The sequence below is a fragment of the Hyperolius riggenbachi genome, chromosome 1 (genome assembly GCF_040937935.1).
Source record: "Hyperolius riggenbachi isolate aHypRig1 chromosome 1, aHypRig1.pri, whole genome shotgun sequence".
Lineage (NCBI taxonomy): Eukaryota > Metazoa > Chordata > Amphibia > Anura > Hyperoliidae > Hyperolius > Hyperolius riggenbachi.
Genome location: NC_090646.1, coordinates 681485706 through 681503355, shown reverse-complemented (window position 1 = coordinate 681503355; position 17650 = coordinate 681485706). Strand labels below are relative to the sequence as shown.

At 46.8% G+C, this 17650-nt stretch overlaps 1 protein-coding gene across 1 annotated transcript in view; it reads left to right on the top strand.

Annotated features, from left to right (window-relative positions):
* The window catches only part of LOC137544555 (protein NLRC5-like), a 302732-nt gene that overhangs the window by 140797 nt on the left and 144285 nt on the right, over positions 1–17650 (top strand). The window contains exon 12 of the mRNA XM_068265657.1: positions 16113–16277. Coding sequence (XP_068121758.1) covers positions 16113–16277 — 165 coding nt within the window. The remainder of the gene's footprint in view (positions 1–16112; positions 16278–17650) is intronic.

Here is a 17650-nt window from a genome sequence, read left to right as displayed (position 1 = left end):
GGGTACATCCATACTGCAGCCCCCAGTACACCTGGCTCTGTGTATATGTGACACCCATTGCAGTGACTGGGGGAGGGATTATGGGGGATTGTGGCTGGTTTGGGGGTACATCCATACTGCAGCCCCCAGTACACCTGGCTCTGTGTATATGTGACACCCATTGCAGTGACTGGGGAGGGATTATGGGAGGATTGTGGCTGGCTTGGGGGTACATCCATACTGCAGCCCCCAGTACACCTGGCTCCGTGTATATGTGACACCCATTGCAGTGACTGCGGGAGGGATTACGGGGGATTGTGGCTGGTTTGGGGGTACATCCATACTGCAGTCCCCAGTACACCTGGCTCTGTGTATATGTGACATCCATTACAGTGACTGGGGAGGGATTATGGGGGGATTGTGGCTGGTTTGGGGGATACATCCATACTGCAGCCTCCAGTACACCTGGCTCTGTGTATATGTGACACCCATTGCAGTGACTGGGGAGGGATTATGGGGGGATTGTGGCTGGTTTGGGGGTACATCCATACTGCAGCCCCCAGTACACCTGGCTCTGTGTATATGTGACACCCATTGCAGTGACTGGGGAGGGATTATGGGGGGATTGTGGCTGGTTTGGGGGTACATCCATACTGCAGCCCCCAGTACACCTGGCTCTTTGTGTATGTGACACCCATTGCAGTGACTGGGGGAGGGATTATGGGGGATTGTGGCTGGTTTGGGGGTACATCCATACTGCAGCCCCCAGTACACCTAGCTCTATGTATATGTGACACCCATTGCAGTGACTGGGGAGGGATTATGGAGGGAGGTGTGGCTGGTTTGGGGGTACATCCATACTGCAGCCCCCAGTACACCTGGCTCTGTGTATATGTGACACCCATTGCAGTGACTGGGGAGAGATTATGGGGGATTGTGGCTGGTTTGGGGGTACATCCATACTGCAGCCCCCAGTACACCTGGCTCTGTGTATCTGTGACACCCATTGCAGTGACTGGGGGAGGAATTATGGGGGATTGTGGCTGGTTTGGTGGTACATCCATACTGCAGCCCCCAGTACACCTGGCTCTGTGTATCTGTGACACCCATTGCAGTGACTGGGGGAGGTATTATGGGGGGATTGTGACTGGTTTGGGGGTACATCCATACTGCAGCCCCCAGTACACCTGGCTCCGTGTATATGTGACACCCATTGCAGTGACTGGGGAGGGATTATGGGGGGATTGTGGCTGGCTTGGGGGTACATCCATACTGCAGCCCCCAGTACACCTGGCTCCGTGTATATGTGACACCCATTGCAGTGACTGCGGGAGGGATTACGGGGGATTGTGGCTGGTTTGGGGGTACATCCATACTGCAGTCCCCAGTACACCTGGCTCTGTGTATATGTGACATCTATTACAGTGACTGGGGAGGGATTATGGGGGGATTGTGGCTGGTTTGGGGGGTACATCCATACTGCAGCCTCCAGTACACCTGGCTCTGTGTATATGTGACACCCATTGCAGTGACTGGGGGAGTGATTATGGGGGATTGTGGCTGGTTTGGGGGTACATCCATACTGCAGCCCCCAGTACACCTGGCTCTGTGTATATGTGACACCCATTGCAGTGACTGGGGAGGGATTATGGGGGGATTGTGGCTGGTTTGGGGGTACATCCATACTGCAGCCCCCAGTACACCTGGCTCTTTGTGTATGTGACACCCATTGCAGTGACTGGGGGAGGGATTATGGGGGTGTGGATGGTTTGGGGGTACATCCATACTGCAGCCCCCAGTACAGCTGGCTCTGTGTATATGTGACACCCATTGCAGTGACTGGGGGAGGTATTATGGGGGATTGTGGCTGGTTTGGGGGTACATCCATACTGCAGCCCCCAGTACACCTGGCTCTGTGTATATGTGACACCCATTGCAGTGACTGGGGGAGGGATTATGGGGGATTGTGGCTGGTTTGGTGGTACATCCATACTGCAGCCCTCAGTACACCTGGCTCTGTGTATATGTGACACCCATTGCAGTGACTGGGGGAGGGATTACGGGGGTGTGGCTGGTTTGGGAGTACATCCATACTGCAGCCCCAGTACACCTGGCTCTGTGTATATGTGACACCCATTGCAGTGACTGGAGGAGGGATTATGGGGGATTGTGGCTGGTTTGGGGGTACATCCATACTGCAGCCCTCAGTACACCTGGCTCTGTGTATATGTGACACCCATTGCAGTGACTGGGGAGGGATTATGGTGGGAATGTGGCTGGTTTGGGGGTACATCCATACTGCAGCCCCCAGTACACCTGGCTCTGTGTATATGTGACACCCATTGCAGTGACTGGGGGCGGGATTATGGGGGGATTGTGGCTGGTTTGGGGGTACATCCATACTGCATCCCCCAGTACACCTGGCTCTGTGTGTATGTGACACCCATTGCAGTGACTGGGGGAGGGATTATGGGGGATTGTAGCTGGTTTGGGGGTACATCCATACTGCAGCCCCCAGTACACCTGGCTCTGTGTATATGTGACACCTATTGCAGTGACTGGGGGAGGGATTATGGGGGATTTTGGCTGGTTTGGGGGTACATCCATACTGCAGCCCCCAGTACATCTGGCTCTGTGTATATGTGACACCCATTGCAGTGACTGGGGGAGGGATTATGGGGGGGATTGTGGCTGGTTTGGGGGTACATCCATACTGCAGCCCCCAGTACACCTGGCTCTGTGTATATGTGACACCCATTGCAGTGACTGGGGGAGGGATTATGGGGGATTGTGGCTGGTTTGGGGATACATCCATACTGCAGCCCCCAGTACACCTGGCTCTGTGTATATGTGACACCCATTGCAGTGACTGGGGGAGGGAGTATGGGGGATTGTGGCTGGTTTGGGGGTACATCCATACTGCAGTCCCCAGTACACCTGGCTCTGTGTATATGTGACACCCATTGCAGTGACTGGGGGAGGGATTATGGGGTGATTGTGGCTGGTTTGGGGGTAGATCCATACTGCAGCCCCAGTACACCTGGCTCTGTGTATATGTAACACCCATTGCAGTGACTGGGGAGGGATTATGGGGGGATTGTGGCTGGTTTTGGGGTACATCCATACTGCAGCCCCCAGTACACCTGGGTCTGTGTATATGTGACACCCATTGCAGTGACTGGGGGAGGGATTATGGGGGGATTGTGGCTGGTTTGGGGGTACATCCATACTGCAGCCCCCAGTACACCTCGCTCTGTGTATATGTGACACCCAGTGCAGTGACTGGGGAGGGATTATGGGGGAATTGTGGCTTGTTTGGGGGTACATCCATATATATATGCTTTATTCACAAAGCCGTGCTAACTGTTAGCATGCTGGTGAAAAGCCCATTATGTAACGATTGGTGTCAGCAACACAGATTTTTCTGATTATTGGTGATCTGCAGTATCACCAATAATACAGATGCTATACCTGATTATGTGGTGATCTGCAGAATCACCAATAATACTAGTATAGCTAGACACAGGACACCCAATGTGGTATTGTGTTTGGTGCAACAGTAATTGGAGAAGTTATCTCCCAAGGAGCGGGAGATGCAGACAATACTGCAGCCAAGGTTCCCCTGAGTGGCAGGGGATTCAGACTGCACTAACTACAGCCAGTGGACACTTGAGGAGCAGGAACCACTGATGGTGTTTGAGGAGATGATCACCTGAAGAGCAGGTGATCAAGACTAAGCTATAGCCTAAGATCCCCTGAGGAGAAGGGAATTCAGACTGTACTGCAGCCAAGAATTCCCTGAGGTGCAGGGAATCAGACTGTACTGCAGCCAGTGGACCCCCGAGGAGCAGGGACCGCTGACCGTGCTGCAAGATGATCTCCTGAGGAGCAGGTGATCAAACAGACTCAGCTTGCAGCTAACAGACACTTGAGGAGCAAGTGTCACAGACAGTGCAGCAAGGCTGATCACCTAAGGGTTAGATGACAGCTCTTAAAGAGACACTGAAGCGAAAAAGAAATTATGATATTATGATTTGTATGTGTAGCACAGCTAAGAAATAAAACATTAAGATCAGATACATCAGTGTAATTGTTTCCAGTACAGGAAGAGTTAAGAAACTCCAGTTGTTATCTCTATGCAAAAAAGCCATTAAGCTCTACGACTTTGAAAGTCGTGGAGAGGGCTGTCTTCTGACTTTTATTATCTCAACTGTAAGTGAACAGTTTTCTTTTTATCTGCCAGAGGAGAGGTCATTAGTTTACAGACTGCTCTGAAAGAATCATTTTGAATGCAGAGTGTTGTGTAATCTGCACATATTAGAGAATGATGCAATGTTAGAAAACACACTATATACCTGAAAATAAAAATATGAGAATATTTTATTTGCTGCTAATCTTCTAGTAATTATTCATAATACACAACCAATTTATTATATCATATATTTTTTTTCGCTTCAGTGTCTCTTTAAGAATTCCCTCCCTAGTGGCAGGACCCACTAGTGAGGACAGAAGGTCAGACAAGCAAGGTCAGCAACGTACGGACAGATAAGGTACAGAGGCAGAAGACTGATTCGGTGTCAAGGTACAGGCAGTGTCGGCAACAGTTATCAGATAGGCAGAAGTACCGAATCAGTAAGCAAGAGAGTAGTCAGGAAGGCGAGAGATCATAACAGATAAACAGTAGTAATATAGCAATATCCTAGTCTAAGTGTGAAGTCCTTGGTTTCAACACCTGGGAACTAGACTAAAGAGTGGTACACAAATAACAGTAGCAATATATCAATATCCTAGTCTAGATGTGAAGTCCTTGGTTTCACCACCTGGGAACTAGACTAAAGAATGGTACACAAATCTCACAATACAATAGTACTTAAAGCTATCAACGGAATCTGACTAAGTGTGAATTCCCAGCTCCGGCTGGTTCGAACACACTGTAAGATCTGACTAGGGTCTGAGCGCTCACACGTAAGCATTCGCAACAGCAGACAACTTGCAACTGACAGGCAAGTCCTATAAATACCCAGAGCGCTCCACAGTGTCGCCCCAATCACTCAGCCAATCCGGAGCATAGCTGGAGTCAGCTGACCGGCTCGATCAACTGACTCCCCTTTTACTTGCATAAAGGTCCTGGCGCGCGTGCGCGTAGCTCTTAATCTGTGTGCACTAGAAGGACCAGGCGAACCAGTAGCGTGTAGCTGCGCGGCAGAAGCCGCCGGCTGGAACGCGGAGATGGCCGCCATGCCGCTTGCCCATGCGGCGGCATCTCCGCTATTCTTTACACATTATCACGCAGTTTAGGCGTGATAAAATAAACTTGTGTGCAAAGTTTTGCGCGTAAAGTTTTATGTGCGTAAACTGTTACGCGCGTAAACTGTTACGCGCGCAACACCATTAAATCCTATGCGACGTTGCGTGTGCAAAGTTTTTCCTCAAAGCGGTGCTAACCTACTTAGTGCAATGCTTATCACGCCCAAAAGTCTTTAGGCGTGCTAAGTAGGTTAGCAACGCTTTGTGAATCAAGCCCATATATTAGAGATGGCCCGAACGGTTCCCGGAGAACTTCCGGGGGTTAGCGATCATGGAGAACCACAAACTTTCCCAGAAGTTCAGTTCGCCCCCATAATGCTCCATTAGGGTCAACTTTGACCCTCTACATCACAGTCAGCAGGCACATTGTAGCCAATCAGGCTACACTCCCTCGTGGAGCCACTCCCCCCGTATATAAGGCAGGGAGCGCCGACCATTACACTCACTCGTGTGCCTGCTACAGTGAGAGAAGGGCAAGCTGCTGCAGACTGTCTCTCATAAGGAAAGATTAGTTAGGCTGTTATAGGCTTGTTAGCTTGCTCCTGGCTGATTCTTATTGCTAAAATAGCACCCCACAACAGCTCTTTTGAGAGCTAATGTTGTTATTGTGATCTATTGTTATTTTTTCTGTGTGTCCCACTGACACTTGTGTTGCATAGACAGCTTTTGTAATTCATACTGTACTGTGTGCCACTGCCAGGCCCAGCATATTCAGTGACTACCTGTGTGTGTGATAGGCAGCTGCACATTGTAATACCCATTACTGCATATACTTAGCTTTTGTGTTAAGTGAACCCACCTCATCACTGCATATACCTAGCTGTTGTGTTGAGTGAACCCACCTCATCACTTCATATACCTAGCTTTTGTGTTAAGTGAACCCACCTCATCACAGCATATACTTACCTAACCAACACTTATCTGCACTCGTACCCAATTGATGTGTGCTAGGGCTGTATATGACAATGAATGAAGCAAAAACATTCAGCCCTTTGAAAAATAGCACCACACCATATATATACGAAAGTACCAAAAAGTTTATTATATATCAATAACACTAGTATACATATATAAAAACAATTAAAATATGCAAATAGCACCATACCAATTAATCATATACAATATGTCATATACAATAATAACATGAAGTAAAAGCCTCCAATGATGATAATCTTATGATAATCTAATGACCATCAGGATGTTCAATTTTGAACTATCCTGGGTCTGAACCCGGGTTCACGTATCAGAGCTATAGAAGTGCATGCAAACCAATCAATAAAGTGTACATATAAGAATAATAAATATAACTGCATAAAAAACAATCCTGTTATATATTGACAGTGATTAAGACCCTGTAATAGGGAACCTAAGTGAGATCAGACGTGATATATAGGTGAACCAATAGAGACATATAGCTGAGATACTTAGCCAGGCCAATTTTGAAGAATGTGGAGGATGGTGCGAAAGAGAACCCCCGGTGGACTGCCCCACCGGTATCGCGGCCGTCACGCCGCTTTTTCAGAGAGCGGGGGAATCTGCAGCAGTAATGGCGCTTAGACGCCGTATATGAATAGTGCAAGCCGGACGTGACGTCACCGGACGGGTTCAGACCCAGGATAGTTCAAAAATGAACATCCTGATGGTCATTAGATTATCATAAGATTATCATCATTGGAGGCTTTTACTTCATGTTATTATTGTATATGACATATTGTATATGATTAATTGGTATGGTGCTATCTTCATATTTTAATTGTTTTTATATATGTATACTAGTGTTATTGATATATAATAAACTTTTTGGTACTTTCGTATATATATGGTGTGGTGCTATTTTTCAAAGGGCTGAATGTTTTTGCAGCATATACTTACCTGTTGTGTTCAGTGAACCCACCTCATGACAAGATAAGACAAATAACATTTATATCGCGCTTTTCTCCTGGTGGACTCAAAGCGCCAGAGCAGCAGCCACTAGGCGCTCTATAGGCAGTAGCAGTGTTAGGGAGACTTGCCAAAGGTGTCCTACTAAATAGGTGCTGGCTTACTGAACAGGCAGAGCCGAGATTCGAACCCTGGTCTCCTGCGTCAGAGGCAGAGCCCTTAACCATTACACCATCCAGCCACCACGCACATCACAGCATATACCTAGCTGTTGTGTTCAGTGAACCCACCTCACTGCATATACCTACCTTTTGTGTTGAGTGAACCCACCTCATCACAGCATATACCTAGCTGTTGTGTTCAGTGAACCCACCTCATCACAGCATATAGCTAGCTGTTGTGTTCAGTGAACCCACCTCATCACAGCATATACTTACCTAGCTGTTGTGTTCAGTGAACCCACCTCATCACAGCATATACCTAGCTGTTGTGTTCATTGAACTGACCTCATCACTGCATATACCTGAGACTGGTGACTCAGATGAACTCATCCTCTGCAGCAGAGGTGACTCTTGGTCTTCCTTTCCTGGGACAGTCCACATGTGAGCCAGTTTCTTTCTAGCGTTTGATGGTTTTTGAGACTGCACTTGGGGACACGTTAATATTTTCATATTGTTATTTTTGGTCACTACCTCGGGACGTGCATGCCATGCCTGCTGCCTTCCTGGGATGTGTGGTGGTAGCCGTTTCTCAGGCTCCAACTCTGGACTGTAATCGAACCCTCATTCCCCGGACATTATCCGTGGTCACAATGGCAGACTTGCCCTCCAGAACAGATTCTAGTGAAAGGCAAGTGATGTCATCATTGTCCTCCATAACAGATTCTCGTTAAAGGATTTCAAGTTGAATCATTTCACATACACAGCAGGGCCTCAAAAGTCCTCCTGTATTGTTATTTTTCGTCACTACCTCGGGACGTGCATGCCTGCCTGCTGCCTTCCTTGGATGTGTGGTGGTAGCCGTTTCTTAGGCTCCAACTCCTGTGCAGGCCCAGTATGGTCTGTGCTTGCGCCGTGCGCTCCTGATGACATCAGGGGAAGTAAGGACACGGCAACGCAGGCGCAGTGGTTTTCAGACTTTAAAGTCTGAAATTCCAGAAGTGAACCGGAGGCGGGGCCGGAGCATCGGTGAGTGGCTGTGCGGGCACAGGATGCCTGCGCGGGACCATTAGAAGCCCCGGGTAACTTCAACTCATTTTCCCCCGATCCCCCTACAGTATCCCTTTAAGGATGGGGTGCCCCAGGGCTCAATCCTCTCTCCCCTGCTTTTCACGATTTACATGTTACCGCTTAGAAAACTAATCCAAAAACATTGCCTGACATACCACTGCTATGCGGACGACACCCAACTATATCTTTCCTTCAAGCCTGGTGTGACAGACCCAACTCTAACTATAATCGCCTGCTTACGTGAACTACAGCAATGGATGAATGACAACTGGCTGAAACTAAATGCAGACAAAACTGAAGTCCTTCTGATTGGAGGGCAGAGCATGATAACAAAACAACTTAACTTGCAGCCTTCACCACTGGGAATAGGAGGCACGGATCTACGCAGCTCTGATCATGTGCGTAGCCTGGGAGTTCTAATTGATGGGATTTAAACTTCAGAACTCAAATCTCTGCTGTGGTGAAATCATCCTATTTTCACCTGAAGAACATTGCAAAAATCAAGCACCTCATCCCCCCAGAAGATCTGCCAACCTTAGTCCATGCCTTCATCACATCCCGACTGGACTACTGTAATGCTCTCTACACTGGCCTTCCAAAAAAAGGTCTTGTACCGCCTACAGCTGATACAGAATGCTGCTGCCAGACTGCTAACCAACCAACCCCTTCACTGCCACATAACGCCAGTCCTGCACTCCCTTCACTGGCTACCTATAGAATGGAGGGTCCTATTCAAGATCGGCCTACTGACATTTAAATCCCTGAATAATCTAGGCCCTGGATACATGAAAGATATGTTGCAGCTGCGTAGCAATCCCCGCATTCTCAGATCCACAGGTTCTAATAATCTAGTCATACCCAGAGTCCACTTGGAAAGTTTTGGTCCCAGAGGCTTCTGTCATGCTGCCCCTACATTTTGGAACTCCTTACCTCAACAGATCAGGTCAGCTCCATCCCTGGACGTGTTTAAATCCAGACTGAAAACCCACCTATTCAGTTTGGCATTTGCAGAAATATAACTTTTGTTGTGTGAATACTTCATCCTACTACCAATTACTGAATCTGAGAGAGCCTAAGCGCTTTGAGTCCTATGGGAGAAAAGCGCTATAGAAATGTTATTGTATTGTATTATTGTATTGTATAAACAAGCCTAGCTAACACTTTTCCTATCTTTAGCAAGCTCTGTCCCTTCCTCTCACTAATCCAGCCAAAGACAGACTGAAACATGGTGGGCGCTGCAGCATTTTTAAAGGGGGCGCAGGGGGGCCGTGAGGTAGTGCAGGTTGATTGGCTGTCATGTGCCTGTTGACTGTGATGAAAGGGGTCAAAGCTTAGCCCACTGATGATGTAATGGGGCGGGTCGAATAGTGCCATGTACTCGCAGCGAGCGTGAATACACGATCTTCGACGAATACTGCTCGCCGGTGACCTATTCGGGCCATCTCTACTGATAACCCAACGTTGCCCGGGTATGTATTTGGCTGTTGGCTCTGCCCACTTTTTCTAATCCTAACACACAATTACTCAATTACCAAGTTTAAGAGCTTTGCGGTCTTTGGCATCAGTAATTTGCATTGAAATGAAACAAATCTAATTGAATGTGGCTCCACCCCATTTCTGAATTTGAACCCCAGTCACCCAATGACCAACTGTACCAGATTTGATTCTTGTGCCATTAACCGTGCAAGAATGTCAGTACTTAAATATTCCCCTTGAAAATAAATAGGTGAATTTTAATTGGCTTTTGTAGGCTCCACCCACTTTTCTGAAAATGTATCCCAGTCGCCCAGTGACCAAAAAGTTTGAGAACCCTGCCATTAACAGTGTAAGAATGGCTGCAGTTTACATTTTCCCAGGGAAATCTGTTTTTGACTCCACCTAGGTTTTGTAACCTGGACACACAGTCACTCAATGACCAAGTTTGTGAGCTTTCAGTTTCCTGGCATCAAAAATATATGAATGAAAGCAGTTTATCCAACAAATAAATCTGATTGGCTGTTTGTGGCTCCGCCCCTTTTGTGAATTTAAACCTTAGTCACTAATGACCGACTGTAACAGGCTTAAATCCTCTGCCATTAACAGTGTAAGGCTGGCAGTAGTTTAAATATTTCCCTTGAAAGTCAATAGGTGAATTTTGATTGGCTTTTGTAGGCTCCACCCACTTTCCTGTATATTAATCGTTTGGGGAACTGCTGCCTAACCCCCCTTAACCTCCTTAGCGGTAACCCCGTGCTGGACACAGGGTAAGCCGCGCAGGAGGATTTCTCAGGCCCCGCTGGGCCGATCTGCATAATTTTTTTTTATACATGCAGCTAGCACTTTGCTAGCTGCGTGTTACTCACGATCGCTGCCGCTCCGCGCCGATTCGCCGCTACCTGCCGCATCAGAGGGTGCCCCCCCGAGACCCATGCGCTGCCTGGCCAATCAGTGCCAGGCAGCACTGAGGGGTGGATCGGGACTCCTTCTGACGTCACGACGTTGATGACGTTGGTGACATCATCGCGCCCGTCGCCATGGCGACGGGGGAAGCCCTCATGGAAATCCCGTTCAGAACGGGATTTCCGGATGGGCATATGCGCCGGCGGCGATCGGCACATATGGGGGGACGCCGCAGGGAGGGGGGGAAGCATGTAGCTAGCGCTAGGCTAGCTACATGCTAAAGAAAAAAAAAAGGTTAATCATACCGCCAGGGAGGTTAAGGACCAGACCATTTTACATGCGGGGGGGGGGGTGAATTTGGAGAAGTCAGGCAGCCAGACTCCCAGTATAGCTAGCTAGGCATGGTTTCCCCGTGTAGCCAGGTGTCCCCCCATATTGTCCTGGGTACTGCGATGAGCAGCTCTTGCTGTCATCCCCTCTCACTCGCACTGCAGTTAAGTTCCGGGTCACGGCTTGATGATGTCATCAAGCCGGGACCCAACACTTAACGCAGAGCGAGCGGGGATGCCAGTCAGAGTGAAGGGGAGCGGTAATCACCGGGGGAACGTCAGGAAGGTGAGTCCCCGTCCTCTTCTTACCTCAGACCTCCACTGCCAATAATGGTCGCTATGATCCACCGGCAATTGTAATGATAATGTGATCAGGAGCCAATTGCGATGGCTCTTGATCACTGAGGGGAGATATAAGCTGTCATGACGGCTTAATCTCCCCTCTCGGGTGCGCACGATTGCGTCTGGAGTGGAAATGGCAGGTGGCGTAATCCTATGCCGTATCAGGCTAAAGCAGCCACAAGTACGGTGTAGGATTTACTATCAGCGGTCCCCAAAAGGTTAATCCCAGTCATCCAGTGACCAAGTTTGTCACGTTTGAGAACCCTGCCATTAACAGTGTAAGCATGGCTGCAATTTATATTTTCCCATGTAAAAAAGTTAGTTGTTTTTGCCTCCGCCCACTATTTGTAACCTTGACATACCGTCACTCAATGACCAAGTTTATGATCTTTGCAGTCCTTGGCATGAATAAGTTGCAATTTCCCATTGGAATTTAACAAATCCGGCTGTTTTGTGGCGCCATACATTTCCAGAAGTCATCCAATGAAATACTGTAGCAGGTTTGAGGCCTCTACCATTAACAGTGTAAGAATGGCAGCAATGTAAATATTCCCTTTGAAAATCAATTGGTGAACTTTTATTGGCTGTTGTAGGCTCCACCCACTTTCTTGAATATTAATCCCAGTCACCCAGTGACCAACTGTGTCAAGTCTGAGAACCCTACCATTAACAGTGTAAGAATGGCTGTAGTTTATATTTTCCCGCGTAAAAAATTTAGTTTGCTCACTTTTTCTAACCTTGACATACAGTCACTCAGTGACCAAGTTTATGAGCTTTGTGGTCCTTGGTATCAATAATTTATATATTCCCATAGAAATTAAAAAAAAAGATTGTATGTAGCTCCGCCCCTCTCCAGCATTTGAAACCCAGCCACCCAGTGACCGGCTGTACTCAGTTTGAGGCACCTGCTATTGACAGTGTAAAAATGGCAGCAATTTAAACAGGGGACTATTGGCTATTATAGAATCCACACACTTCCCCTGAACATTAATCCCAGTCATCCAGTGACCAACTGGGCAAAGTTTGAGAACCCTGCCATTAACAGTGTAATAATGGCTGCAGTTTATATTTTCCCAGTGAAATTTGGTTTTGACTCCACCCACTTTTTGTAACCTTGACACAGAGTCACTCAATGACCAAGTTTGTGAGCTTTCGGGTTCCTGGCATCTAAAATCTCGGAATGGAAGCAGTTTCTCCACCAAAGAAATCTGTTTGGCTGTTTGTTGCTCCCCCTCTTTAGTGAAATTGAACCCCAGTCACCCAGTGACCGACTGTAGCAAGTTTGAAGCCTCTGCCATTAACAGTGTAAGAATGGCAGCAGTTTAAATATTCCCCTTTGAAATCAATAGGTACATTTTGATTGGCTGTTTTAGGCTCCACCCACTTTCGTGAATATTAATCCCATTCACCCAGTGTGTGTGCCAAGTTTGAAAACCCTTCAATTAACAGTCTAAAAATGGCTGCAGTTTACATTTTTCTCAATACAAATGAATGGCTATAACTTGTTTGGCTGTTTAATGCTCCATCCACTTTTCCTGCATTTGTAACCTCGGTCACCAAGTGACCAACTTTGCCAAGTTTGGGGTCTCTGGCTTGATTACTGTGAGAATGGCAGCCTGGCAGCCTTTTAAGTTTATTCCATTGACATGAATGGGGGAAATCTGTTTTGCTATTTGTAGCTTCGCCCAGGTGTGCAGGGGGGCCGCGAGACCCCCAGAATAAATCATCCCAGGTAGTAAGGCATCTGTTTACAAACACACACCACCCACCCCACATGTGCCATGAGGCTTGTGCCATTAACAGTTCAAGAATGGCAGCAATTAAATATTCCCCTTGAAAATCAATAGGTGAATTTCGATTGGCTTTTGTAGGCTCCACCCACTTTTCTGAATATTATTCCCAGTCACCCGTGACTAAGGGCCCTTTTACTGGGAAAATGTAAACAGCAGCCATTCTTACACTGTTAATGGTAGGGTTCTCAAACTTTGCACAGTTGGTTACTGGGTGACTGGGGTTAATATTCAGAAAAGTGGGTGGAGCCTACAAAAAACAATCAAAAATTACCTATTGATTTTTCAGGGGAATATTTAATTGCTGCCATTCTTGCACTGTTAATGGCACAAGCCTCAAACCTGGTACAGTTGATCATTGTGACTGGGGTTTACATTTATATAAGGGGGTGGAGCCCCAAACAGCCAATCTGATTTGTTTCATTTTAATGCAGGTTATTTATGCCAAAGACCGCAAAGCTCACAAACTTGGTCATTGAGTAATTGTGTGTTAGGGTTAGGAAAAGTGGGCGCAGCCAACGCCAGCCAAATACATAATCGGGCAATGCTGGGTCATCAGTAGGCGGAGACAAATACAAATTTCATTGAGAAAATGCAGCAATTCTTACACTATTAATGGCAGGGTTTTCAAACTTTGCACAGTTGGTCACTGGGTGACTGAGATTAATATTCAGAAAAGTGGGTGGAGCCTACAAAAGCCAATCAAAATCCACCTATTAATCTTTAAGGGGAATATTTAATTGATGCCATTCTTGCACTATTAATCACCTGTACCTGGTACAGTTGGCCATTGGGTGATTGGGGTTCAAATTCAGAAAAGGGGTGGAGCCACAGCCAATCATATTTATTTTATTTCAATGCAAATTATTGATGCCAAAGACTGCAAAGCTCACAAACTTGGTCATTAAGTAATTTTGTGTTAGGGTTAGAAAAAGTGGGCGGACCAAGCACCAGCCAAATACATACATGGGCAATGCCGAGTCTTCAGTGGGCGGAGACAAACACAAATTTCACTGGGAAACCGTAAACTGCAGCCATTCTTACACTATTAATTGTAGGGTTCTAAAACTTTACACAGTTGGTCACTGGGTGACTGGGATTAATATTCAGAAAAGTGGGTGTAGCCTACAAAAACCAATCACAATTCACCTATTGATTTTCAAGGCAAAAATTTAATTGCTGCCATTTTTGCACTGTTAATGGCACAAGCCTCAAACTTGGTACAGTTGATCATTGGGTGACTGGGGTTAAATATTTAGAAAAGGGGTGGGGCCACAAACAGCGAATCAGATGTGTTTCATTTCAATGAAAATTATTCATGCCAAAGACCACAAATCTCACAAACTTGGTCATTGACTATTGACAATTGTGTGTTAGGGTTAGAAAAAGTGGCCACAGCCAACAGCAGCCAAATACATACCCGGGAAACATTAGGACATCAGTGGGTGGAGAAAAATACAAATTTTACTGCCAGAATGTAAACTGCAGCCATTCTTACACTGTCTGTTAATGGCAGGGTTCTTAAACTTTGCACAGTTGGTTACTGGGTGACTGGGATTAATATTCAGAAAAGTGGGTGGAGCCTACAAAAGCTAATCAAAATTCACCTATTGATTTTCAAAGGAGTGGAGCCACAGCCAATTAGATTTATTTCATTTCAATATCAATTATTGATGCCAAAGACCGCAAAGCTCACAAACTAGGCCATCATTGAGTAATTGTGTGTTAGGATTAGAAAAAGTGGGCAGAGCTAACACTAGCCAATTACATACCCGGGCAACGCCGGGCGACCAGCTAGTGTATAATATTGGTGAGATAAAAGATTACAGTATAGACATCAGATATACAGTCACAGATATGAATCTCTGATATTAAAAACACGCCAGCACAAGTAACTTGTTTATTGATTTGGTTTATTTATTTATTTTTTTGTGATCTAAGCACAGCTATTACTGTATATATGGTATTTATGATGACTTTTATTTAAGAAAAAGTCATTTTATCATTTTTTTATTTTTTTTTTAATTACAGTTTACATTTATTAGTCGAAGTCGGTGTATTTTTGTACGACTAAGACTTCAAGGATCCAAAAATTGCTCCGACTCCACAGCCCAGCTTTTACAACCACAGAGGGATGATTTGCCTATTCAGGAGGGATGCATCATGGGAAATAACACTTGCTCACTTAAAAGCTGAATGACCAAGCGTTATTAGGGGCGTGAAACGGCCATCGCTTGTCCTCTTACAGTGCCAACTTCCACTCCCACGGCTGCCCTAAATGCCACTCCATATGGCTAATTAGTACATGGTGATCTGATGGTATGTAACGCTTGCCACATATTGATAAAACATTTCCATGCACAATCGACGGATGGTGCGCATGGTTTCCTTCTGCATTTCCTACTACAAATGGCTGTTTTAAGAATGAAAACTTATATCACATTATATCATATTATATTTTTTTAGTAAGAGCAGTTTTTGGTCTCTTTCAGCGTTTGAGTGCCATAGACGGCAGCGGAGTACCCCCTGGTCTGTTCTCCTGGGTCCATCCTATGTATCATGTCTTCATTCTATACTTATTTATGCACTGTACCTACTGTTTGTATCTGTATGCACTTTATGTATATACTGTATTTCTACTGTATGGAAATGTTATCTCCACCGGCCCTGTTGTACCAAAGACAATTCCGGGTACAACTCGCGTTATACTTGGGGAAATAAATGATTCTGATTCTGATTCTACTCTCCTAGTGGTTCTGGGTCAGCCTGAGCTGTTTGGGTATTCTGCTGAATATCTAGTTAATGATGAAAAAATATCTGTAACATAAATGTTGTTTTCAGCATTTCTGGTAACATTCTGCTCTTCCTTTCTATAGTTTGCAGCACAATTCTCTGCCCTCTAGTTGCTGCCCCCACCTGGTATCCGGAATAAGGAATAACCGGACTCTGAGGAAGCTGGACCTGACTGGTAACAAGTTGGAGGGACCTGAATTCAATGACCTGATGGAGGCTTTGACAACAAACCCGATGGAGGAATTACTGTGAGTATAACAGCCAGGGGTGGATTTGTACTTTTTACTGCCCTGTTGGCCAACAGCATCCTAACATTGGCTATTATTAGGCGGGACACCAGCTATCATGCAGCAAGTGTGACACTTGGTGCCAGGAATGGGTATTATATAGCCTATAGCTGTGACACATGTATAGGTGAGTAATGGTATCAGTTATGTGTATAACCAAGTACCATTATCAGCTGCAATACTCAGCTACACACATTAGTGTTAGGCATAGGTGGAAGGGATGAGTGTTAGGTGTGGGTGGGAGGGATGAGTGTTAGGTGTGGGTGGGAGGTAGGGATGAGTGTTAGGCATAGGTGGGTGGGATGTGTGTTAGGCACAGGTGGGAGGGATGAGTGTTAGGTGTGGGTGGGAGGGATGAGTGTTAGGTGTGGGTGGGAGGGATGAGTGTTAGGCATAGATGGGAGGGATGAGTGTTAGGCATGGGTGGGAGGGATGAGTGTTAGGCACAGGTGGGAGGGATGAGTGTTAGGCATGGGTGGGAGGGATGAGTGTTAGGTGTGGGTGGGAGGGATGAGTGTTAGGCATAGGTGGGAGGGATGAGTGTTAGGCATAGGTGGGTGGGATGAGTGTTAGGCGTGGGTGGGAGGGATGAGTGTTAGGCATAGGTGGGTGGGATGTGTGTTAGGCGTGGGTGGGAGGGATGAGTGTTAGGCGTGGGTGGGAGGGATGAGTGTTAGGTGTGGGTGGGAGGGATGAGTGTTAGGCATAGGTGGGTGGGATGAGTGTTAGGCACAGGTGGGAGGGATGAGTGTTAGGCATAGGTGGAAGGGATGAGTGTTAGGCGTGGGTGGGAGGGATGAGTGTTAGGCATGGGTGGGAGGGATGAGTGTTAGGTGTGGGTGGGAGGGATGAGTGTTAGGCGTGGGTGGGAGGGATGAGTGTTAGGCATAGATGGGAGGGATGAGTGTTAGGCATGGGTGGGAGGGATGAGTGTTAGGTGTGGGTGGGAGGGATGAGTGTTAGGCATAGGTGGGTGGGATGTGTGTTAGGCGTGGGTGGGAGGGATGAGTGTTAGGCGTGGGTGGGAGGGATGAGTGTTAGGCATAGGAGGGTGGGATGAGTGTTAGGCACAGGTGGGAGGGATGAGTGTTAGGTGTGGGTGGGAGGGATGAGTGTTAGGTGTGGGTGGGAGGGATGAGTGTTAGGTGTGGGTGGGAGGGATGAGTGTTAGGCATAGGTGGGTGGGATGTGTGTTAGGCGTGGGTGGGAGGGATGAGTGTTAGGCGTGGGTGGGAGGGATGAGTGTTAGGCATAAGTGGGAGGGATGAGTGTTAGGTGTGGGTGGGAGGGTGAGTGTTAGGCATAGATGGGAGGGATGAGTGTTAGGCAAGGGT